The sequence below is a fragment of the Leptodactylus fuscus genome, chromosome 2 (genome assembly GCF_031893055.1).
Source record: "Leptodactylus fuscus isolate aLepFus1 chromosome 2, aLepFus1.hap2, whole genome shotgun sequence".
NCBI classification, from domain to species: domain Eukaryota; kingdom Metazoa; phylum Chordata; class Amphibia; order Anura; family Leptodactylidae; genus Leptodactylus; species Leptodactylus fuscus.
The window spans coordinates 108,313,296-108,338,932 of NC_134266.1; the positions used below are offsets into that span (position 1 = coordinate 108,313,296).

Here is a 25,637-nt window from a genome sequence, read left to right on the forward strand (position 1 = left end):
AATAAAGAAAACAATCTGAAAAGGAGGGTTACAACATAAAGAGAGACAAGAGGGGAGGGAGGAGGATGGGTAAGTAAACTTTGTATCCCTGCAAGGTTAGCGGGGTCTACCTGAGTAACGGGGCAGGCAGTGACTAGCTGATGAAGAGTGTAAGGTTATTCGAGAGGGATGTAATAGAATATTAAAACTATGGGGACCAAATTTGGAGGAATTTTGCAAGTCCACTGAAAATTTCTCATTAATCATATACTATCCCAGCCTACTCTTCACTTCAGAGTAGTTCTGAGTGGGGGTCTTCCAAGCTGAGGCTATGGTCTGTTTTGTGGCTAGGAAAGAGAATTAAATCGACCTGACATTGTTGGGATGTTTTCAATATACTTTTTTAATAGAGCTTCTTTCCATATGTTCATTTCTGTGATGAAACAAAAGCCTTTACCAAACTCTTTCCTTTAGGACAGGACCACCAGATGTGAAATATATCCCCTGGAGAATGGCACCCACTAGTTACTTGGGTAGGAGGGTACCTAGTGGGTACCTACGGTATTCTAGTGGGTACTAGATAACATCTAAATAGTACCTTAAATAAAGTTTCGAACTTGAGTGTTTGGGCACTCTTACATGTTGATCTGGAACCACAGCCCATCATAATGTGTGGACCCCAATTCTACTTGGCATTTAGAAATATAGGACAGTTGGGTTCTGTAGGATCCTATTAATATTATAAATGTGAAAGTTTGTGAGTTTGGATGTTTGTGGGTTTGTGTGTTTGGATGTTTGGATGTTTGTTCCTCAATCACGCAAAACCCGCTCGACCGATTTGGCTGAAATTTTCCACAAACATAGTCACTACACTTGATTGCGCAATAGGCTACTTTTCGTCACAACAGCGCACATACGTTTGTGCCAGGACCCCCACAAAACCCAAACTCACACTATCATCTCTGCAATCTCACACACTTTGGACCATAGCAAGCCACAAAATTCCTATTGCCCTCTACAGCCTAGCCCCTAACCCCACACAATCACATATACATATACTTTACCACTTTGCCCCTCACCTTAACAATACTCCAGGAGGCTCTCTTTAACGCTCCGGAGCAGCCATGTTTGCCGACCCCCACCGCTCTGACAATCCGCAACACCGCCCACCCATGTCAATACCCCTAGGCGGTCTAATAAATGCAAAAAAAAAAAAAAAAGATTAAAAAAAAAAGTAAAAAAAATATAAAAACAAATAAAAAGGATTAAAAATTCAAATCACCCCCCTTCCCTAGAACACATATAAAAGTAGTTAAAAACTGTGAAACATATACATGTTAGGTATCCCCGCGTCCGAAATCGCCCACTCTACAAAGCTATATAAATATTTTTCCTGTTCGGTAAACGCCGTAGCGGGAAAAATGGTCAAAAGTGCCAAAACGCCGTTTTTTCACTCTTTTGATTCTGATAAAAATTTGAATAAAAAGTGATCAAAGCAATAACATTTCCCGAAAATGGTAGAACTAAAAAGTACACCCAACCCCGCAAAAAAAGACGCCCTATACATGCCCGTACACGGACGTATAAAAAAGTTACGGCTGTCGGAATATGACGACTTTTCAAAAAAAAAAATGTTTTAACACAGTTTTGGATTTTTTTAAGGGGTCAAAATGTAAATAAAACCATATAAATTTGGTATCCCCGGAATCGTAACGAAACACAGAATACAGGGGACATGTCATTTTGGTTGCACAGTGAACGCCGTAAAACCAAAGCCCCTAAGAAAGTCGCAGAAATGCATTTTTTTGTCAAATCCACCCCATTCAGAATTTTTTTTACCTGCTTCCCAGTACATTATATAGAATAATTAATGGTAGCATCATGAAGAAAAATTTGTCCCAAGAAAAATTAAGACCTCATATGACTCTGGAAGCGGAGAAATAAAAAAGTTATGGGGTTTAGAAGGAGGGGAGTCAAAAATGAAAAACCAAAATCAAAAAATGCCATCGATGGGAAGGGGTTAACTTCAAATACCTCTGTCCCAAAGTCACTATGTAAAGTTTATACCAACACCGTATATATAGCAGCTCAAATACAAAGTAACTGCAACACAAAAGTCTCACGTATTCTCTGAATTACAGCAAATACAAGATACAAAGTTACATTTCATATCCCATCCCTTATACACAGTACGAAAACCTTACCCACACCTGTATATACCCACTTCTACAATCACCGCAGACGAAGTCGCGGGTACCAGCTAGTGAGTGAATAATTTTGGAATAGATTTGTGATATCAGTTCCCCAGCATGTAGTTATCTCAAACAATAAATCTAAAAACTAATCAGTGTTCTTAAGGAGGCCTGATATGAAGTGTCATAGTTGTAGGTAACTACGGTACATAGCTCTGAGGAAGGCAAATTATGATGACAGTGTAGAGAAGCAAAAGAGGAAACATGATGAAGATGAAAGAAGATTAAGTATTTTAGCCAGGCCAGTGTTGGACCAAATAGCAAAGGACAAAGGGTTCTCATCCTTAGACCTAGTTCACACGTGAAAACTGCCTGGCTTATTTTGGTCTGGAAAAAAAAAACGCTTCCTAAGTAGGAAGCGGTTTTTGGATCATGACGCAGCTTTTGGAGCGTTTTCTGGAGCGGTTTTTGGTAAAAACCGCTTCAGAAAACGCCAAGCGGTTTTTCCATCCTTTAAAGTGAATGGACCTTAAAAAAAAACGCAACACGGTTTTCGCCTCCCATTCACTTCTATTGCTTTCCTCAGGCGGAATCCGCCTGAAGGAAGGTCATGTCGCTTCTTTTTTCCACTAGCGGCAAAAAACCGCTAGCGAAAAAACGAACGCTAGCGGTCCCCCGGTAGACCACTATTGTATGGAGGCGGATTTTGAGGTGAAATCCGCTGTGAAAATCCGCCTCCTTGCCCCCATGTGAACTAGCCCTTAGAAGGATTTTTCATGAGAGCCAGTAAGGGCAGTTGAGGGGATATTTAACAGAATATTTAACAAAGTTCCAAATCTTATTGAAATGTTTAATAATATGGTTAAAAATTACAGGTTAGGCATTTGTGGGAGTCCGTAACAGTGAGTCCAGATCTATGTCTATGGCCTTCAAGTTAAGCCACATGTGGTAAGTCATCTTTGGATGACTGGAAAAGGGTTAATTGGCCAATCTAAGCTGCCTGGTAGTATTTTACTGTATCGGGGACTCCAGATCCCCCTTGCAGTTTGTGCGATTAACCTCTCATATATCAAGATTATTGCATAGTTTAATCACCTTGGCTCCAAAGCCAAGAAAAAGAAATGAGGAGACCAGAGGCATCCCTGCTCTTTCCACCACTGAATAGGAAAAGATCTGAACAAACTCCCTTGAAATGAACAAAGACTTGCCAAATAGCATAACTTACTCACAATCAGATCAGAAATGATAGGAAGGTATCCCAAATGCTGCTTTGTGAACAAGGATGGCCAAACAGGAAAATCCTTTTGGAGATTGAGGCAGAATTTGTCTCAAAAAAAGAACGCCTACCTTCTCTCCCATTCATTTCAATGGTGTCAACAGAATTTTTTTTTCCTAATGAAAAACAAAAAACAAAACCTGAAATCATGTGGTTAGTCCATGGTAGAGATGAGAGAATATGCTTGATCAAATACCTCGGCTGCATAGCTCCCGGCAGCAGGGAAGGTATGCGGCCGAGGTATTCGATCAAGCATATTCGATCTTCTCTAGTCCATGGTATAATTTGGGGGCAGTCTGCAGCGCTTACTCTGTTCTCCTGCAGACTCATAAATACTTATTTAAGCTAAACCTCTGATTTATTTTTATTTTTTTTAATTTAGCTTAAAAGTAGATGTACAAAGTGACAGGCTGATTATGCAGCCGGGAGACCCGAATGACAGAGAGCCTATCCAATAAAACAGCAGTTACCCACAGACCCTATAGAGAGAAAAGTCCTCAGTGCACAACTTTTCTCTCTGCCAAGAGTCTCCTATAGTCAATGAGCAACTGAGTGTTACGTTTTTCTTATCACCACACACTGTAACACGGTCCAATCAATGTTGCCAGCATTAGATTGACAAAGAATTGTAATATCCAGTTGTTAGTGTAATAATACATTTTGAGAAGAAATGGAATGGAGGAACGGTGCACCACATAAGAAAAGAGGGTTCAGAATTATTGTGTGTGGGGAATACAAGCCCTTAAAGAAGACCTTTCATGTGCCCTGACATTAGTGGTGTTATATACTGTTAGAAAGCTGCAGCTTTGCCATTTTGTTTCCAAGTTGCTGAGATGTCAGTACTGTTAGATTTGGTAACGATATCCCTGCACTGTCACTGGGGCCGTCCTTACAGCTCAGCGTCATCATAAGGATTTGTGTTCTACACACACAGCAATTCTGAACGCTGACGATTTTCTAGTGGTATATAACACCGCTAATGTCAGAGGATATGAAAGGTCTTCTTTAACTCTTTAAAGGGAACTTGTCACCAAGAAAACGTAATCTAATCTGCAGGCATGTTATAGAGCAGGAATTTCTGAGCAGATTGAAATACAGTTTCATGGGAAAATATTCAGTGTAACAGGTCGTTAATTCCAATTTTTTTTCTCTGTTCTTTCCATGCTTAGAAAGAGTACTTGAGTCCAGTGGGCGATCCTAAGGGCTCATTCACACGGAGTAAACGCCAGCTTATTCTGAACGTAAAACATTCGATTACCCATTGGACTCGTGAGGGCTTATTCTTTGCATGATCAGTTGTACTTTTACTTGCATCATTTTGGGGTACAAAATTTTTCGATTAGCATTTAATGTGTTTGCGGGGTCAGTGTGAAAAAAAACACATAAATTTATAATTTTTTGCACTTTGTTCCTATAGCATTTACTTTAAAATGACATAGCATTTATGTCCAGTGGGTCATTACAATTATGGTGTCACCAAATTCATATTGCTTTTATCATACATTTACTAATAGATCATCATTTTTCGAGAATGAACAATTTTCCTTCAGTCACCTAGTCTGACATCTATAACTTTTTTTTACGGTTTAGTTGCTGGAGATATGTAAGATATGTTCTTTATTTGCAGGGCAAGTTTTTATTGGTACCAGTTTTAGGTATGCATGACTATTTGATTACTTTTTATTGCTATTCTTTTTTTTTGGGGGGGGGGGGGGGGAGTGAGGTGAGCAATATGTATTACTCATATACACATGCATGTTGTGGTATTTGTTTTTTTTTTTTTTTATGGCATTCACCTTAAGGAATAAATAACACAATTTTTCGATAGTACAGATTTTATATGTTTCTTTACATTATTTTGTTTATATTATGGGTGTTTTTTTAAATTAAAAGGTGGTTTTTTTCAGCTTTTTATTTATTTTTTAAAATTTTGATTTGTAAATTTGGCAACCCCACGGACAGATCTTGCCCCGTACCACCCAGATGCCGTGATTGCACCTGTGGCGTTAAGCTGCCGGAGTATGAGTTTTTCCCTACTCTGGCGGCTAATCCTGAGTTCCAGCTGTGTAATACGGCCAAGACCCAGAAGTCTTTCCACAGTCACAGCTCCTATGCCTGTGGCATGACAGCGTCATACTGTTATGGTGCTGATTGTGTACTATACGCTTAGCGCTACATAAGGGCTAGTTCACACGGGGGCAAAGAGGCCGATTTTGACAGCGGATTTCGCTTCAAAATCCGCCCCTTTACAATAGCGGTCTATGTAGACTGCTAGCTTTTTTTTTTTTTTTTTCTGCTAGCAGAAAAAAAGAAGCAATATGACCTTTCTCCAGGAGTTTTCCGCCTGAAGAAAGCAATAGAAGTGAATGGGAGGCGAAAAATGCGTGTTTTTTTCTGCACGTTTTTTTCCGGCCCATTCACTTTACGGGAGGGGAAAACAGCCTGGCGTTTTTTGAAGCAGTTTTATAAAAAAAAAAAACTACAAAAAAAGCTACAAAAAGCGCGGCAAGGTTCAAAAAAGCTTCCTAATTAGGAAGCGTTTTTTTCCCGTGCCAAAATAAACCACACGTAATTTACGTGTGAACTAAGCCTAATAGTACTGCACAGAGCAGGAAGAGGTTAAACAGACATGTCAGGAGTTATGACAGGTCTGGTATTAGAGTCTCTTTGTGATATCTAATATGTGCCAGCCTTTATATTGGGGTCCTTGTTCTAACCTCTTTGTGACTACGTGTACACAGCACTTTAATTTCTTAAGAACTATATGCAGTATTTAATTGCAGTAATGCCTAGCACGTTACTATTCATTTCATCTTTAATCCAGAGGTCTTCAGTTTAATGTCTGTTACCTTGTAGGTGAGATGTCTAGTAACATGTACCATGCATTACTGTAATTAAAAACTGCATACAGTTCTTGAGTTAATAAGCGCCATGTAAACCCAGCCTTAGGATAATATTTTAAGCTAGAACATTGTGAATGCTTGAAAACCTTAAAATCAAGGTTTGTATTGTTTCCTGTAACACTTGCAAAAACAATAACTTGCATGCGTGTGCATTAAGAATTGAATTTAGGTAATTTGCAGAGTAATGCAATTCTGTAGATTTTAATCTTTTATTGGAAAGTCAAATTACCCTTTTGCCCGTACTTCCTATGTCTGTATCATCAGTATAGTGCTATGATTCCTCAGGTCCTAGTGTAATCTCCCTCTGAAATAGACCTGATAGATGAACGTTTTCTTTCATGGCCCCAGTGTGGATTGATTTTTTTTATTTTATTTTTTTATTTTTTGGTTTTATAGACCAATAGATATAAGGTAGCATTCAGTGTATTAATTCTAAACTCCCCCAATAAAATGTGGACTTCAATACAACATATCTTCTTTTCCACCTCCTTTAATTCTCTTTTTTTCCTGATGAACCTGCTGATCCCCTTGAAAATTGAAATAATGATAATGCCTGACTCGTAGCCGCATCAACTGTATCAGCACATAAAGAGCCAGGAGGCATAAAATGCAAATGATAAAGTGAAAGCATATGGATTGTGCATGATCGCCTGACGTCCAATGAATTTTAAAAGGTGCTGTCTAGCATGGAAAGGAAGGAGGAGGTGGAGAGGGAATGAAGGGACTGAAATAAACATATTATCCCTGCACATTTTTTTCTTTCATTCCTGACAATATTTTTTTTTACACCTCACTGAGCACTGGCTCTATTCCTCTCTCTCTCTGCTCACTTCCCTTCTCTTGGTACACCTCGCACACATCTCAGGTCATGTCACTGCAGCTCCAGTGGAAATAATAAGATATAAACCACAAGGTTGTTATTTGCATAGAAATAGCATGGGGGCCTCGGGCTGCAAAAGAGAAGGACACAGAGATGGTTTATCTAATGAAAACTTTTGCTGATGCAGATTTTTTTTTTGTACCTTGAAGCACACCTTTACTACATTCATCTACAGGAAGCTTTGCAATGAAATGAACTTTGACCATTGTTGTAGTAAAAACAGTTTCTAAAATACATACAGTGCTTCATTTCGTAATATGGTGCGTAAATATATGCTAGCAATCTAGGCCATCGTTCAGTATGACGGAGGGTATGACCACAGGTATCTGCTTTGTTACAGATCTTTTTTGCAGGAAATCCACAGCAGCAAATAATATATGTATAGAGTTTGGTGCATATTTTGTTTCTGATTTATCAACGGAAAATTATCTATACATTACAAGAAAACAAACAAAAAAAAAACCAAAACTATGCGTACCTTCACTTGGCACTTTCAGGTCCATTATCTGGCCTTCCTGGTGAAGCAATTTTAAATTAATCTGGATTTGCAAAATGTTTAAGTAATCTGCCACAGAATCCACAAGAATTGAGTTTGATTGCAGATTTTGGCTTCCCCATTGAACTCTCTGGCAAACATCCACAATGGACTCGCACTCTGCACCTCAGTTCAATTTAAATCTAAGGCCCCACATAGCGGGCCGCAGCCAAAATCCACTGCAAGGAAAACTGTGGGAAACGGATTGTGGTTTTTCCAACAGAGCTTTACACACAGAAAGTCTGCAGAGTTTTCCTCTGCGGTCTTTCTGCTTCAATTATACCTTTAGGCAAACTGCCGGCATTTCCGTAGGTATAATTTGCTTGCTGCGATTTCATTTCCAGGAACTCAACTATTTTGGAAATCGTAACTTTTCCACTGCATATATTTTGCTGCAAAGTGTGGATGGGATTCGCCACGTGGGACCTCGGTCTGAATGTGGAAAATTGCTGCAGTTTGTGAGGAAAATTTCTTTATATCTCATTTGTTGCTACAGTATTTTGATATGGATAGTCTTTCCAAAAGTCTAGATGGAAAATTCACACCAATTTACATCCCATATGGAAGTACCCTAGAAGTTCATATTTGCCAAATTTTTATCACATATCAGCAAAAGTATTAAAAAAGTACCAAAAATTACCAAATTATTCTAAAAATTTTAGTGGACATCCTATGAGATTAATTTATGAACCCAGCTATAACAGTTTTGTTGTCTAAATTGCAATTGTGTATCTTTGAAACTCCTTAGCCCGACATATTGATTTTAACTTGCGCCAGAATTATGTAGGAAAGTCCCACAGTTTTAATTTTTCAGTTTGTGTTCTTGCATTTTTAGCATTTTTTTTCTCTCAAAAATAGAGCATATGAGAAAAAAATGCCTGATGCCAGAAAAACTTATGTTTGAAGTATTTCAAGAATTAAAAAAAAAAAATTACAGAGAAATTGCTAATATCACTGTATTGAGGTCCAAATTAGTATAATTTATATATGAGCTAACATAGAGAATTAAGACTCCGCACACAGTAAGATAGTGTGTGTATATTGGATTTGAAGTTTAATGGAGGAACGGGTGAGGTTTAAGTACATTAACCACTTCAGGACTGAGACAATTTTCATTTTTGCATTTCCGTTTTTTCCCTCCCCACATTCCAAGACCATAATTTTTTTCAATTTTCAGTTCACAAAGTCACATAATGGCTTATCATTTGTAAAACAAATTGTACTTTGTAATGGCACCATTCAATATCCTGTGCAATGTACTGGGAAGCTGGAAACAAAAATTCTAAATGAGGTGGAATTGGAAAAAAGCACCAATTTCTTATGGGTTTAATTTTTACAACATTCACTAGGTGGTAAAAATGACATGTCTCCTGTATTTTGTCGATCAGTATGATCACGGCAGTACCAAATTTATAGAGTATTTTTAATGTGTTGACACCTAAAAAAAAATGTAAAACTTTGCAAAATAGAAACATTTCCTTGTTGCCACATTGTGACACCTGTGACAACTTTTTGATATTTATGTGTATGTAGCTGGATAAACTGTCTTTTCATGCAGGACAAGATGTTGTTTTTATTTATATGAATTTTTTTTGTATTACTTTTTTTTTCGGAACTCTAGGGACTTTGAAGAACTCATACAAGACTATTGTATTGCAGTGTATAGTAAAATGTGTAATAGAACCTTAGTAATGACAAGCCTGGGAGCCTTCAATAGGCCTCCTGGCTGTCATGGCAGGCGATCGGTTCCGAAGGGTGATGATCATTAAAAATAGCGGCACCTGCCCACTTTAAACGCCATGGTCATGCCACTTTAAATGCTGCGATTGGCACCTCCTGAGCTCTTTCCATACATCTCTTCACAACTAATCACATACATGTGGTTACACATTGCACAGAAGAAGGCACATCTCTGTAGATTTTCTTCTAGGAGGATGAACTCTGGCAGTGCTTTAGAAAGGCTACAGGCACAAGGTGGCATCCTTCACAATAGCAAATTATGTAGTTGTCTAATATAGATGCCTTTAGGATTCTGCCTACATACAGTCCTATGAAAAAGTTTGGGCACCCCTATTAATCTTAATCATTTTTAGTTCTAAATATTTTGGTATTTGCAACAGCCATTTCAGTTTGATATATCTAATAACTGATGGACACAGTAATATTTCAGGATTGAAATGAGGTTTATTGTACTAACAGAAAATGTGCAATATGCATTAAACCAAAATTTGACCGGTGCAAAAGTATGGGCACCTCAACAGAAAAGTGACATTAATATTTAGTAGATCCTCCTTTTGCAAAGATAACAGCCTCTAGTCGCTTCCTGTAGCTTTTAATCAGTTCCTGGATCCTGGATAAAGGTATTTTGGACAAACAATTCAAGTTCAGTTAAGTTAGATGGTCGCCGAGCATGGACAGCCCGCTTCAAATCATCCCACAGATGTTCAATGATATTCAGGTCTGGGGACTGGGATGGCCATTCCAGAACATTGTAATTGTTCCTCTGCATGAATGCCTGAGGATTTGGAGCGGTGTTTTGGATCATTGTCTTGCTGAAATATCCATCCCCGGCGTAACTTCAACTTCGTCACTGATTCTTGAACATTATTCTCAAGAATCTGCTGATACTGAGTGGAATCCATGCGACTCTCAACTTTAACAAGATTCCCGATGCCGGCATTGGCCACACAGCCCCAAAGCATGATGGAACCTCCACCAAATTTTACAGTGGGTAGCATGTGTTTTTCTTGGAATGCTGTTTCTTTTTGGACGCCATGCATAACGCCTTTTTTTTATAACCAAACAACTCAATTTTTGTTTCCAAAATGAAGCTGCCTTGTCCAAATGTGCTTTTTCATACCTCAGGCAACTCTATTTGTGGCGTACGTGCAGAAACGGCTTCTTTCTCATCACTCTCCCATACAGCTTCTATTTTGCAAAGTGCGCTGTATAGTTGACCGATGCACAGTGACACCATCTGCAGCAAGATGATGCTGCAGCTCTTTGGAGGTGGTCTGTGGATTGTCCTTGACTGTTCTCACCATTCTTCTTCTCTGCCTTTCTGATATTTTTCTTGGCCTGCCACTTCTGGGCTTAACAAGAACTGTCCCTGTGGTCTTCCATTTCCTTACTATGTTCCTCACAGTGGAAACTGACAGGTTAAATCTCTGAGACAACTTTTTGTATCCTTCCCCTGAACAACTATGTTGAACAATCTTTGTTTTCAGATCATTTGAGAGTTGTTTTGAGTAGCCCATGATGCCACTCTTCAGAGGAGATTCAAATAGGAGATCAACTTGCAATTGGCCACCTTAAATACCTTTTCTTATGATTGGATACATCTAGCTATGAAGTTCAAAGCTCACTGAGGTTACAAAACCAATTTTGTGCTTCAGTAAGTCAGTAAAAAGTAGTTAGGGGAATTCAAATCAATAAAATGATAAGGGTGCCCATACTTTTGCACCGGTCAAATTTTGGTTTAATGCATATTGCACATTTTCTGTTAGTACAATAAACCTCATTTCAATCCTGAAATATTACTGTGTCCATCAGTTATTAGATATATCAAACTGAAATGGCTGTTGCAAACACCAAAATATTTAGAACAAAAAATGATTAAGATTAATAGGGGTGCCCAAACTTTTTCATAGGACTGTAATATCAGCTGGTAAACATCCATCTCTAAAATGTAGAATACTATAGCCCATGGATCAGTCAGTCCTTTATAATGAATCCATAAACTAAATGAATAGAACTAAATATGACATATATCATTTGACAAAGCGCATTAAACTCATCCTCATGTGACTCTTCATTCAGTAAGCAACAGTCTTATCTCACATCCATGAACTATTGGTTGAATGTACATGTGTTCTATAATATTAAGGCCTGTTTCTAGGCAATTTAAGTGTAAAAAAAAAAAAAAAAAAAATCACTACTGTCTTTAGGTGATGTCATTTTATCAGTAAAGTTAACCGTATGAAAAAATGAGAGAAGACAGAAAAGAATGTGAGAGCTGCTACTTTAGTGATACTGTATATGTTCTGTCCACAACACTATGCACTTGTGAGATAGCTGGATAGTGGTAATTGAATACCAGTGGTCACATGACTGATGTCATGAGATGCATTTATTAGGATTGATTTGTGGGTTTCTTAACAGGTGCATGTGTATAAGAGGGCTATGTCAGGAAAATTTTAAAGGAATTATCCACTTTCCACTAGGACCCCATTGAAGTCTATGACACAGCGTCACAGTGTCTAAAGCTGCTGCTGCACTTTGACGAGTGAGCTTCTGGGCTCCTGGCATGTAAACATTGCTGGGAGCCATGATGTCCTGGAACATCTGATCTGCAGGGAGTCCTGGCTGCCTGACCCCTGCTGATCTAATATTAATAATGCATGTAATATTGATGGCCAATCCAAAAGGAGCTGGATATTCCCTTTAAAATTACAATTGATATTCCATAAATAAATACATAAATAATATTAAGCAAGCAACCCCTATAATCAAATCACATTCACAGACAGCATAGAGTGACTTGTCCGTTATTGAGAATGAGAAATCTGCACGTCATGAAAAAGTGCCTAATTTCTGGTGTTTTTTCGCCATGACAACTTACAGAGGAAGCTTTGGCACAAAATATTGTAGTGCGCTCATCTCATGTGGCTCCTGTATAAAGAGGACCTTTCACCACCTTCACCAATTATAGTTATTAGCATCTGTGTATAGGTACCGCTCCACTGATTCCAGTACAGTTAGTTTTGCCTATTTTTCTGTTTAAGCTCTGTAATATCAGAAGGGCAGTGTCAGGCATGGAGGTGTGATTCAGAGCTCCAGTCATAGGCAGCCAGTGTTATAGCTCAGAATCAACCCCCCTCTTGTCTGCATCCACCTTACACCATTCTCCGAACTGTACAGAGCCTAAATAGCATATCAGACACCAAAGTACTAACAGCATTGATTGCTCAGGAATGGTGGGGGCTAGAGAAAAAAATTCTAACTGTACTAGAATCAGTGGAGTAGCAGCTACTTATTGATAGACTTTGAAGGTGGTGAAAGGTCTTGTTTAAAGCAGTTGCCCAATTAAAGACTCATATCTCCTAGACACAGAATAGGAAATAAATGTCACATTGACAGTCGGGTCGCCAGTAAACAGGAAAACGGAAGACTGAAGGTCTCAGTGCATCCTCCTTGTGAAGGAAGTGTCATTGCATTTATGACACCGGCGCTTCATTAGCTGATGTGGGGTTGTTAGGACTGCACTTGAGCTACAAGCACAAGAAGGATTTAGGGGACACTTATTCCCTGCCCTATGGATAGAGAATGTGTCTTTGAAATATCTTTTAATAGAACTGGGTTGTTCTATTAAACGCTGTGTTTCTTGGCATTTCTTAACCAGTGTTTTCTCACACAGAAAAAGGAATCCGTTTTTTTTTTCAGCGCTGAAATTCCACACCAAATTCCTCACCATTTTCCTCCATGTGAATGCACTCTTAGGCTGCATTCACACGGAGTAAACGCTGGCGTTTTTTGTGTGTTTTTTGCACATAGCGCCGCGTTTACGCCGCGTAGCGCCGCGTTAACGCCGCGTATACGCCGCGTTAACGCCGGGCAACGCCACCGCTAAATAGCGCGGCGTTAACGCGGCGTTAACGCGACGCTACGCGGCGTAAACGCGGCGCTATGTGCAAAAAACACACAAAAAACGCCAGCGTTTACTCCGTGTGAATGCAGCCTAAGGGTGACTGTAGGGGTATTATACTGTGTGGAGCACAAAGAGAAATGGAGGGAAATGAACTAAGTTGCTGTAAAAGTTGGTGTGGCTAAAGTCGCTGTGGCGTGTACAGCGTGCCATACATTCTATTCTGCCCCAACTGAAACCCAAAATCCACTAATTTATCTCAAAGTGCCATCATGGCAATTTAACCCCCAGACAGTATTATATGCTCCACAGTGGACCCCCACACAGTACTGTATGCTCCACAGTGGGCATACACTGCATCTTAACTGTAAGAACTGTGAATCTGTGGAGTAGCCTACCCCAAGAGCTGGTCACAGTTGATGGCTTCAAAAAAGGATTTCATAACCTTTTAAGATCAAAATAGTATTGATGCTTATGGAAATGTATAAAACGTCATGCCCTTTCCCAATCCCTGGTTGAACTTGATGGACATGTATGTCTTTTGTTTTTTTCAATTGTACTTTCCCTTTTTTTCCCATAATAAAGATCTTTACCCCTTTAAGGTTGATATGAAATTTTTGCAATCATTGCAAAACCACTACATGTACGGACATAAGATACCTTGCTGTATTTGGCTCGTCACATGAGCCACGGCCAAAGCAACCATAGCCGTACTTTGTGAACACAAGCAGGGGATTTGGGTTGTAGACTTAATTTATCAATATATTTATGCCATTGAAAGATATGGCGGAACACCATATTTATGAAGCCGTGTCTATCAAAATATACACGTGACCGAGGAAAATGTGAGGATTTAGGATCAATGAAACACATTTATAAGAAATAAAAATCTAATTTTTGTCTATATCACAGTGTGTCCCCAAGGAGAGACATTCAGTCACATTTGTAAAATAAAATCTACCCCAGATATTGCAAATAGTATTCAGTTAAGTTCTTTGTTAGTGTGGTCATGTTTCTTTAGTTTGCTAGTGTGAAGAACACTGTGTTGGACTACCGTATTGCGATACAATCATTAACAATGGCCTAGGTCATATCTAGTCTTGATGTACATGTTTTCTATAGCGAGATGGAGGTAAAGAGAGCCGACATGAATCAATGTAATGTAAATGTATGGTAACACCATTATATCTACTCTGACGAATTTACTGACAGTTCAGTAGCACATTCTTTCAGTGTTTCATAGGGATTTCATTTGCAGAATTTCTCACAATGTGCTGCCACTCCACTTGGATGTGTGCAGAGCACTGAAAAAAGAAAGCATGGATTTATCTTGATCTCTGAAGAAAGATTTAGAGTAAAAAAAAATCCTGACAGTATATTAAACTGCGTCCATTGTCTGTCAGCCGTGTTAAGTTTGAACTGTCAGGCCTGGAATGAGATAAGCAGCATCACGTTTGTATGAAGGCAGTTTTGCATTCTTATGCAGCTTTTCACTTACAAGGAATTCAGCATGTTTAGAGCCATGAATTTGTAATTTTTATGGCCAAGACAATTACATAGATCTATTTAATATACTTAGAATGTAACACACTTCGTATTTTGGAAGTTTACAATTTTTTATTTTTCGTTAAATTCCTACAGAAATTTAACTTAATGTGTCTAGAGTTGATATGAACACAAGTATGTTACATGTATTGATCAGAAAGTGGGAGTGGCCTTTTCAAGGGGCATGGCCTTTATAAAAATGGATAGCTACATACAGAATCATATAGTAGGAGTAGACCACAGATTATTACTGGTTAAATAAAATAAACAATTGCCCCATTTTTATTTACACCATTTACCGGTAGTAATTTTGTTAAATATTTGTTTTACTGCAATACCAAATACATATATGTTACTGTCTGTTTTGTGATGACTACTGAATATACTACTAAAAATTTGTTTATTGTAAAATATATACATGTGTGTGTGTGTGTATGTATATATATAATATATATATATATATATATGTATATATATGTATATAACTTCATCATTTAAAAAAAAGTAAAACTAAACTAAAGCTTTAACTGAGAACATCCTTCCATCTATTTTTTTTCTTCATTAGGCGCAAGATAGGGCTTGAACCCAGTACATAATATATACAGGGCTATGAACCTATAGGATGAGCCGCCTTTAGTTTTAGTAAGAATGTATTTATCTCCTACAGGCTTCAATAGTATTTTACCTGTATAATATGTTGACGTATACCAAAACATCTCTGTATTTCAAGTTTGAAGCTCAAAATGCACTTCCATATAGCTTGCACTTCTATATATGCACTTAATATATGCACATAAATACACTTCCATATAGGATAACAGCTTACATATTGCATTTCTTTAGTGTCCTAGTCCTTTATTTAAAAAGACAGACACTTCCAAAGATTTTTGACCAGGTATTAATAGAGATGAGCAAACAGTGAAATATTCGATATTCATTTCAAATAGCCCCTCAATATTTGACTATTGAACGAATATCGAATTCCATTATAGTCTATGGGGAAAAAAAGCTTTGTTTCAGGGGAAACCACTATTCGACTCAGGAGAGTCACCAAGTCCACTATGACACCTCAGTAAATGATGATAACACCTCTGGAATGCAACTGGTACAGCAGGGGAAGCATGCCTTGGGGGCCCAAGTCACTGTATTACGCCAATAATAATGCGGGAGCTAACTTTTTCCCATAGGAATGCATTAACCAGCGTTGATTGGCCGAATGCCATACAGTGTACAGCATTTGGCCAATCAACGCTGGTTCTGCAGGAGGAGGCGGAGTCTAAGATCGGTCCACAGCAGTCTCCATTGTGGTCCGATCTCAGATGTAGCAGAGATGTGCGCTGAACTCTGCTACATCTGAGATGTAGTAGAGCTGGCTGTGCGCTGAACTCTGCGACAGCGCACAGCTAGCTCTGCTATATCTCAGATGTAGCAGCGCTCAGCGCACAGCCAGCTCTGTGTTCAGCGCACAGCCAGCTCTGCTACATCTGTGTTCTTTTTTCCTTTTGAACAAGATTTTCTGTTATTTTTCTGATGCTTGATCATAGTTTGTGGCTTGAACAGAACACCTACATGAAATATATCAGACTTCAGAGCAGGGCTAACATCAATTTCACAATTGTTATGAAAATCAGAATTGTGTTTCTTTGAAATGGCAAATTAATCAATTTGATTAACTCTTTCCTACTATATGCTATACTATTGCATCACACTGAGCATATAATTAATACTCAGCAACATAATAGTATGGTACTGTCATTCCACAGGCACACAGCTCCTGACTTTCATGTAGCAGCTGGGACCCAGGACTAAATTCCAGAGTCTATGGGTTTAGCTGGGACCTGGGACTAGCTGCCTAGCTCCTGTTGCTAAATACATCAGCTGTCACAAATATGTGAAAATTTGTTATATCTGTCAGTAAAGTATTTGACATTTTTATTGAAAATAACTTTGACTTTAATATATGTGATAACTATTAGCATTAAAGAGGATCTTTCTCCTGCTCCACTTCATTCCGCCATTGGAATTTTTCCCCTAGGCCCACCTTTCCTGGGCAATCAGTGCAGTTAATTTTGGTGACTGATATGTTGTTTCGCCTCTGTACTGTTAGGAGGGTAGTGTCAGGCAGGAACAGGCAAGGGGTATGATTCTGAGGTCTGCCACTGGTTGCCTCTGATTGGAGCTTTGCATCACGTCCCCTGCCTGACACTTCCTTTCTGACATTACAAGAGGTTAAGGCTGTCGCCCCACATTGCGGAAAAGCAGCTTTTTTTTGTTGCAGATATTGCTGCATTTATTTTAGCCAAAACCAGATCTGGCTACAAAAGGAATGGAAAATATATAATTCTACCTTCTGCTCAATCCACTTGCTCTAAAAAAAATAAAATAAAATAAAAAATAGTGGCAAAATCTGCAGCAAACCCCCCCCCCCCTTTTCCACAACATGGGGCCTTAACCTAAAGGGGTTTCCCATGTCCCTGTCTCAGCAGCTTTGTCTGCTTTCTCTTCTTCTCACTTCCTGTATTCTTCAGCAAGTTGGTAGACATTCTTTGACTGTTTCATGAACAGGACATTGTGAAGTACCTCAATAGATATAGATTTTGTCTATACATGAGAAATTATTTATTAGGATTAGTATAAATCTAATATAAATGCAGATCAAATAATATGCACAGTAAATGTAAATTACACTACACAAGTTTGTATAGAACACTTACACAGAGAAAAGACTCAATGTTACTTTGTGTTTACTTTATTAGCAAATTGCAATTAGCTGTACTGCTTGTCCTGATGGCAGAGCTGTACGTAACAGAGAATTCAGATTCCCCAGAGAGCAGTGAGTTATCCTCTATCCCAGGGCTGCTCACACTTTTTCAGCGTGTGAGCTACTTTATTAGCTGACCAAGGCAAAAGATCTACGTGGGCGGGGCCGGGGTGGGCCTATGGGCGTGACCATGCAGGCTTGATTATTAGATTTTTAATAGGCCTACATACCCCCAGTTGGTATGGTGCATTTTTCTGTGTGGACAACGTCATTGTGTACTTTAAAATCCTCACAGTAGTAAAAATTCTTTTACGCCGGGGCCTCATGTAGCATAAATGCCACGATTTTGCTGCAGTGGATGTACCGCAGCAAAAAATGTGGCATTTTACTGTACCTCCAAAGTAGATGGGATTCTAGCTAATCACAGCCACACATTGCAGAAAAATATTCGCAGTGGACATGTTGCGATTTAAAAAAAACAATGGAAACAATAAAAAACAATTTTTGTAATTCGTAACATGTTGATTATACCTATGGAAAAGCTAGCTTTTTCCATATAGGTATAATTGAAGCAGAAAATTTTCCTCTGCAGACTTTCTGTAAAAACGCTACAAGAAAAACAGCAATGTATTTCCCCTATGGTTATTTTTGTGGTGCTTTTTGGCTGTGGCCTGCTATGTCCTTTCTTCAGATATGATATCTTCTGTCCATCATTTTCGAATGTGATACTGTTGTATTGTTTCTTTTTCTTTGTGTAAGGAAAATAAATGGGAGTAACGGGAAGGTCGGAAGTGGTAGGTAATGCCCTCTCTAGCTGTTGAAAAAAATGCTGGAGTCATAAAAATAACAAACGACGTGTATTTGCTAGAGTGTCAAAGTTATGAGTTTATTTTGTAATGATGTGCTCCTGCTTTCATGAGGTAAACTGGCCGTGTCGGAGGTGTTATTAGTAATATGGACTCAGTGAAGCAGAAAGCAGAGTGACCGAGAGATCAGTGTATCAGTCAGCAAGAGGGCAAATGGGAAGAGACAGCAGGAGAATGAGAAAAGTAGTGTTGTTTGCACACAGATGAACCCTTTGACTACCAGGCTGAGATGACTGCAGAGAATCGTTTTCAGCTACTTTATATTTTTGGAGCCAGAGTGGTCTTGTTCCATATATTGTCTCTACATCATGCAATGTTTTCATTCTGTTTTAGTTTAAAGAATATTTAGGATCTTTCACGAAAGTCCCTTCATAATACATATTAATGAAAGAATTACTTCAAAATATCTCTGCTATACTTTAATTTCCATATATCTTATGTACTATATTACCCCTTCAGATGCCAGCAAATTGCACTAAAGAAAATGTTCAATCCAAACTAAAGTCTAATATCACTTCAAGTAACTGGATGGTATTAGGATGTGCAGAACAACAAGAAATATTGTTGAAGATATGAAGAAATACAATGAGAAAATCAAAACTGTTGCCTTCAGCAAAGTGTTCAAATATGTTATCCATGTAAAATTTGTGAATATCCTTGTGAAAATGGGTGGGCTTAAGAATTGAATTATTCTTAGGAGACACAGCAATTCATACTTATGAGTGGAGGTGGAGAATGCTTTCAAAATGATTGTCACCAAGATTAACTTTTAGGGGCTAAGTTATCATGCCTTGAATTTTTGCCAAATAACACGTTTGTGCACAAAAAATGTGACTTTTTGCCTATTGTGAGGATCAAGTCTGGCCAGAAAACTGGCAGGAATTACAACTGCCAGCCAGGGGCTCAATTCCTAAGCACAGGACCTACAGAGACCTGACAAAATTATTGAGAGGCTTCTTAATAATTCTGGAGCATCTGACGCTAGCAAACAAATGGATTAAGACTGATGCACGAAGTAACCTGGTAAATTTGGCATTAACTACCATTACAAAGATCTCAACAGCAGCAAGATTTATTTTATACTTGGAACTTTTTTTTCTTTATTACAGAATCCATTTGGACAGTTGGTTTTGATATCAGTTTTCATATCTAAACATCACATTTTTATGTTCAGAGATAGTCAGATACCTGATGACTGGCTTTGTAGTTATTCATTCATTGGTTTGTTTGGGGTTTTTTGCAGGTGCTTGGTCGGGAGGTCTACACATCAAACAACCAGCTTGGTGGCATCCACATCATGCACAACAATGGTGTTACTCACAGCACTGTGTATGATGACTTTGAAGGAGTGTACACAATACTGCAGTGGCTTTCCTACATGCCTAAGGTAAATTCCTTTAGCAAGTTATGATACACTGATTCCAATATAATATACATTTTGTAGCTGATTATACTGTGCAAGCGGCCATTTTCTCGTGGCCTGTGGGCATGCGCAGTCTGCTCTGCCCAAGGCCCGAGGCCTAGAAGTTACAAGCCACCTCCAGAAGAAGAGGATGAAGAAGACTCTGCTGACGAAAATGGAGGCGGCGCTGGAGAGAGTTCTCTCGCAGCATTGGGGACGCCCCCCTTTCTTAAGGCTATTCCGACGTGTTACTCACAAAAAAAAGGGTTTGTATGATAGGATCCCTTTAATATATAGAATATTAAAAACATTTTAAAAGGGCATGGTGTGAGCTGACTTTGGTGCCATGCAATTGAATGGAGTGACAGCTGCTAAACTTTCCCCAACATCATGCCTCAGAAGTAGTACAACATACCATTCTAATGAGTGGGAAGCCCAAAAACAATATAAGACACCAGCTGGACCAATTACTCACCCTCAGCAATATACATCACAGAGATCTTGGCAAAATCGCCCATTTGAATAGACGTATGGTAGCTATGCCAATGGCAACCGACATGTAGGGGTGCATTACCCACTTTGAAATGGTATACAAAACTGAATTCCACTGTTTGAAATATGATCTCACTCACATACTTTGCTGTAGTGCAATCCTTGGCAGACAATCCATCAGACTGAGCTAGACTTACACACTCAACATATCCAGACTATCTGTGACATTAGCCAACGATTCCTAGAACCACAACCAAAAAAAATAACATTTGGGTGTGAGGGATCCCTATAGTTACACAGACACAAGATGATTCCATCTTTGTAAAGCATGTTTAACTTCATACTTGACAAACAAGGCCAACTCTCCATTGGACATTGAGACCAATGGGTTTCCAGGTCAGCTGACCCATATCAATATCTACACTCTAATTAGATCTTACGATATGACCATTTTTGGCCTTCTAAAACCATGTCTGGACTCTGCTAGTTTCTCCCATGGTCGACCCTGGGTACAGAATAGTCTCTACTCTGCTGCCCCTTACCTGTATCTGCCCAACAAGGCACAGATACGCATTTGCAGGCAGTCCCTTAGGCCGGGTTCACACGGAGTATTGTGGCTCGTCATTCGGTACGTACACGCCGCAAGATCTTTTACGGGCCGTATACGCTCCCATTATTTTTAATGCGGCCGTGATTTTGCGGCGGCCGCAAAATAGCGCCGCGTGTACAGTACCGGCTCCCATTGAAAACAATGGGAGCGTATACGGCCCGCAAGATCTCGCGGCGTGTACGTACCAAATGACGAGCCACAATACTCCGTGTGAACCCGGCCTTATTGTTGCTAACCTGTATCTGCCCAACCATGTAACACATACGTTTCTAAGTGTTGTATCATCTCCCTTGAGGATTTAAAAGCGTACTTGGAGGCATATTCATATAACAAGGAACCATGCTCAAAAGGGAATGGCCATCATATTAATAAACTCCTTCAAGAGATCCATATCTTCGAGGCATAAAATAAATGAACCTAAATTGCCCAGAACGTAAAGCCAAGAACAACCAATGAGCCTAATGATAGTCTATCATTGGCTATATAGTTTTTTTTTTTGTTTTTTTTTAGGTGTAATTAGATTTTATTAAATTTTTTAATAAAGGTAGATACATCATAGCGATCAAAAAATAAAACAATGACAAATGCAAAACAAAGAAAAAGAAAAACAGGCCGTGCGCCGAAGGTTCCACCAAAAAGACCACGCAGGACCTGAAGTAAGACAAATGCCGTTGGGGGAACCCCCAGCAGCAGAAATATGTAGTGGTCACCAACACAACAATTCAAAAAGGAACAGGGGCGGGACCCCTGATGAACTAGAGGGAAGGGGAGACGGACGACACATAGATCAGTCACAAGAAACAGGAGGGGAAAGACACAAAAGACAGGAAACAAAAAAAAGGGAAAAGGAGGAGAGAGAAGGCAAGGCTGGAAAGGACATATTCCAGTTGTCTCGGAGCTCAACTGAATAGAGAGGAGAACTCTGATGTCTCCTGGAACACCACCCACAGCCGCCAGAGGGCTTTTAAACTTAGAAGAATCAGGCGAATTCCTCGCAACCAGGCTCTCCATTCTACAGATGAGGAGAAGCTACTGGAGACATTCTGTGAGAGGGGGAGGTGTGGGACTGCGCCAGTGACATGGAATGTCCTGGCAGCCGTAAGAAAATGACGCAGGAGATCCCCTTTATATAGTTTTTTTTAAAATAAGCATATCTTTACATAGCCTGTAGAAAGGCTACTATAGGCATACCTTTAATTCATTGATCCGTGCAGCTGTTTTTGGTTTTCTTGATATACTAATTACTCTTCAAGGATCACTGGAAGCCTTATCACTGTTCCCTGAGCACCACATCATCATCAGCTGTTTCAAATTCTTACCAGCCCTTTCTTTACAGATGATCCCTCCTCGAACAGTTCTTCACTGCTTCCCTCAGATCATCTAGCCACGTACAGTGTATGTGCGAGATTTTAAAGGGGTTTTGCAGCTTCCAAAACTTATCTGCAAATACATCCATATGAGTGCTAGGCTTAGCTTTATTTTACTTGCTGCTCCTTGTATCAATGTTATTTACATGTATTACATGAATTTGTGGACAAACTATATTTCCCATGGTTCATTTGCCTGCTGTCATTCCTTCTGTTTGCTGCTCACTGGGAAGGGGAGGTGACTTTGCAAACGAAACATCACAGGAGCATGTGGAAATGATTTATTTATTACATTGCAGGGGAGAATGCAGAAGGGAACACAAAGAGTCAGAGCAGGCAGATGAATCATGGGAAATGTAGTTTGTCCACATATTCACTGCATGTAAATAACAGTTGCTGAACAATCCCTTTCCTTTATGATTAATGATGGCCAATATTACTGTTATCCCAAACCAAAGACCCTGTTTTCTGCGTCAACTTACGGCCATATTCTTGATATAGTGTGTCTCACTTTGCCCTCCATGCCCCCCTTTTCTTACCATCCTCCTTTCCCTTGACTTCCTCCTCTATTTTACTCCTTTTTATCTCTCTTCCTTTTTCCATGTATGTTCCACCTGTTCATCACACTATAGACTGTATTGTTTGTTAGGCACTTTGTTATACGTAGACCTGATGATTTTTTTGTCATTACCTTTCTACATGTCTATTGGTATCCTATTTCTTTGTATTGCATTATTTATTTTGATATCCACTTTTCTGCTTATGTTCTGTAAACAATAAATATTGATTGGTAAAAAATAAAAAAAATCATTCATTTAGTACAAGATGAGCAACATGTACAGTTCACAGAAACGCACATTATGGTGTAAGTTATATATTATAATATGTTTTGTGTGCACAGTTGATAAATATATTGTGCAATGGAATTTAAACTTGTACCTTGTGGAATAAATTATTTTACTGCCTTTTACAATGTACATCTTGTTATTCTAGACAGAGCTAAATTGCTATTTCTATTTTTTGTTCTCTTAAAACCAGTGCATATCCAGTCCTGTGCCCATAATTACTCCAAAGGATCCAATTGAAAGACAGATTGAGTTTGTTCCCACCAAAGCTCCCTATGATCCTAGATGGATGCTGGCTGGCCGACATCACCCAGGTCTGTACATATATCAGTATCACGTGATGTAGAAAATATGTGATTTATAGACCTGTAAAGGCACCTCAGATCTCAGTAGAGATGCTATGCTCTGTTTTTCTACCAAGGGACATTCAGTGGACAGTCAGTCGTCTTCCTGGCTAAAATGAAAAACCTTAAAAGGGTTGTCCTGCAAATATTTTCAGTAGGAACCAGAGTCCAAACTGGAGGGGGAAGGCAGGGTTACCCAATATGAGGAGCTATAGAGACAGAGAGGGAGAAATGTCTCTTCTCATGAAGACTGAGAGTGTCAATTTTAAGTTTGGTTCTATAGTGCAATGTTGAGGGCAGACAAGAGAATATGCTCTGCCACAGCATAGCTGTTAGAGGGGTGGGGAGGAAGGACTGCCCCATGGATACAAACTACTTAGGAGACCCATGTTTGGACCAGTCGAGTACACGCAGAAGGTGGGTAGTATACTATTATTACTCCAGATGTAAAAGAAAAAAAAAAACCCAAACCCTATCTGCTTAGTGTGAAAAGGACCAAATTGGCTATGCAGGCAGGCTTTAACCACCCAGAAAACCTTGTCATAAGGATAAGTAGGGTCCAATGAAGGGTTGTGGAGTCGAAGACTCCAAAAATAAATACTCATAAACAGACTCATAAAATGAATATTTTTTTTTTTTTTATATTATACCGTTATTAATATTGTATAATTATTTGCATAGTTTGCAAATGTACTTTCATAGGAATTCAATCACTAGCTTTTTAACAAATAAGATGATCTTTATTACTTCTGACTAGAGATGAGCGAACACTTTGCCGGCGGCCGGTCGCCGTGCTAGGTGCTTCCATTCATTTCTATGGGAGCGTGCTGTTCGGAACGGCTGATCTGAACAGTGTTCACTCATCTCTACTTCTGACTGATTTTGAGGGTCAGCTTTTCTTTTTTTTGTATTAATTTTTTATTGCTTTTCAAAAGTACATGTGCAAATACAGTAAAGACATATTAAGGGTGTTTTACAGTAACAGATCATGAAATGAAAATCTGCATACTGTATTTTTCCGACTATAAGACTCACCGGACCCTAATACGCACTTAGGTTTTATAGGAGGAAAATAGGGGGGAAACAAAGATGCAGGGAATCTGCTGCTGGAGGGCCACAGGATGTGTAACGCTCTTGTATGCAGACAGCAGTGTTGCACAACCTGAATGGCTCTGCAGCTGTAGCCAAACTACAGCTCCCATCACCCCAAACTGTCCAAGCATGATGGGAGTTTTAGTTTTGCAAAAGGTGAGGGGCCACATTGACAGGTGGCCCTGCAGTGGAATTTGCTTATGTTAATGTAGGACACACCAGTCATATGATAGTGGCACATATGGACGGCACAGGCATTCTTCTCCTAACGTGCCTGCATCGCCTGGCCCCACACAGTACAATATGGTAATTTCTATAAGTCAAATACATTGTGTCAGCCTTTTGTGATCTAGTCTCGGTCAGTCTGGTTTTTCCCGCTGTGATTTTTTGCTGAGGGATGCTACGTGGGGCCTTAGCTTTTAAGTCACTTGTAGGTCTGAACTGCATTTTTTAACTCACTAATTATGCAGTGTTGGATTGGGATGCCTAAGGTCCACTATACAGCTACAAGCAAATATTACCTGACATGTCAATGCTGGATTCTCGGGAGACTCTTTCATGGCTCATTAATATTCACTTCACTGTGACATCAGGCCAGTGCAGTGAATATATTTAATGAGGTTTCTTGGGAATCATTTTAACATTTTAATCTGTTATTTCCCTTTAGTTTCCTTGGGATCTTGAACCCACAGTTTTGTGTTTGGTAGTCAGAAACATATTGACTGAGTCAGAGCTCATTCAGTAAAATTAACACAATATTTATAGTGATCATTAAATGGCGTAAATAAAAATGTTGCAGTAGGTTAAGTTGTTTTATTTAACCAGTAACTGTCCAGGGCCTGATATTATGTTATGGGATCTAAATATATTTAGCTGTGCCTTTTATAAAGGTCCTGCCTCTTGA

General features: G+C 39.1%; 1 protein-coding gene across 1 annotated transcript in view; it reads left to right on the top strand.

Annotated features, from left to right (window-relative positions):
• Positions 1–25,637, top strand: part of ACACA (acetyl-CoA carboxylase alpha) — a 290,659-nt gene that overhangs the window by 187,472 nt on the left and 77,550 nt on the right. The window contains exons 45-46 of the mRNA XM_075264375.1: positions 19,825–19,968; positions 23,491–23,611. Of these exons, the coding sequence (XP_075120476.1) occupies positions 19,825–19,968; positions 23,491–23,611 (265 nt within the window). The remainder of the gene's footprint in view (positions 1–19,824; positions 19,969–23,490; positions 23,612–25,637) is intronic.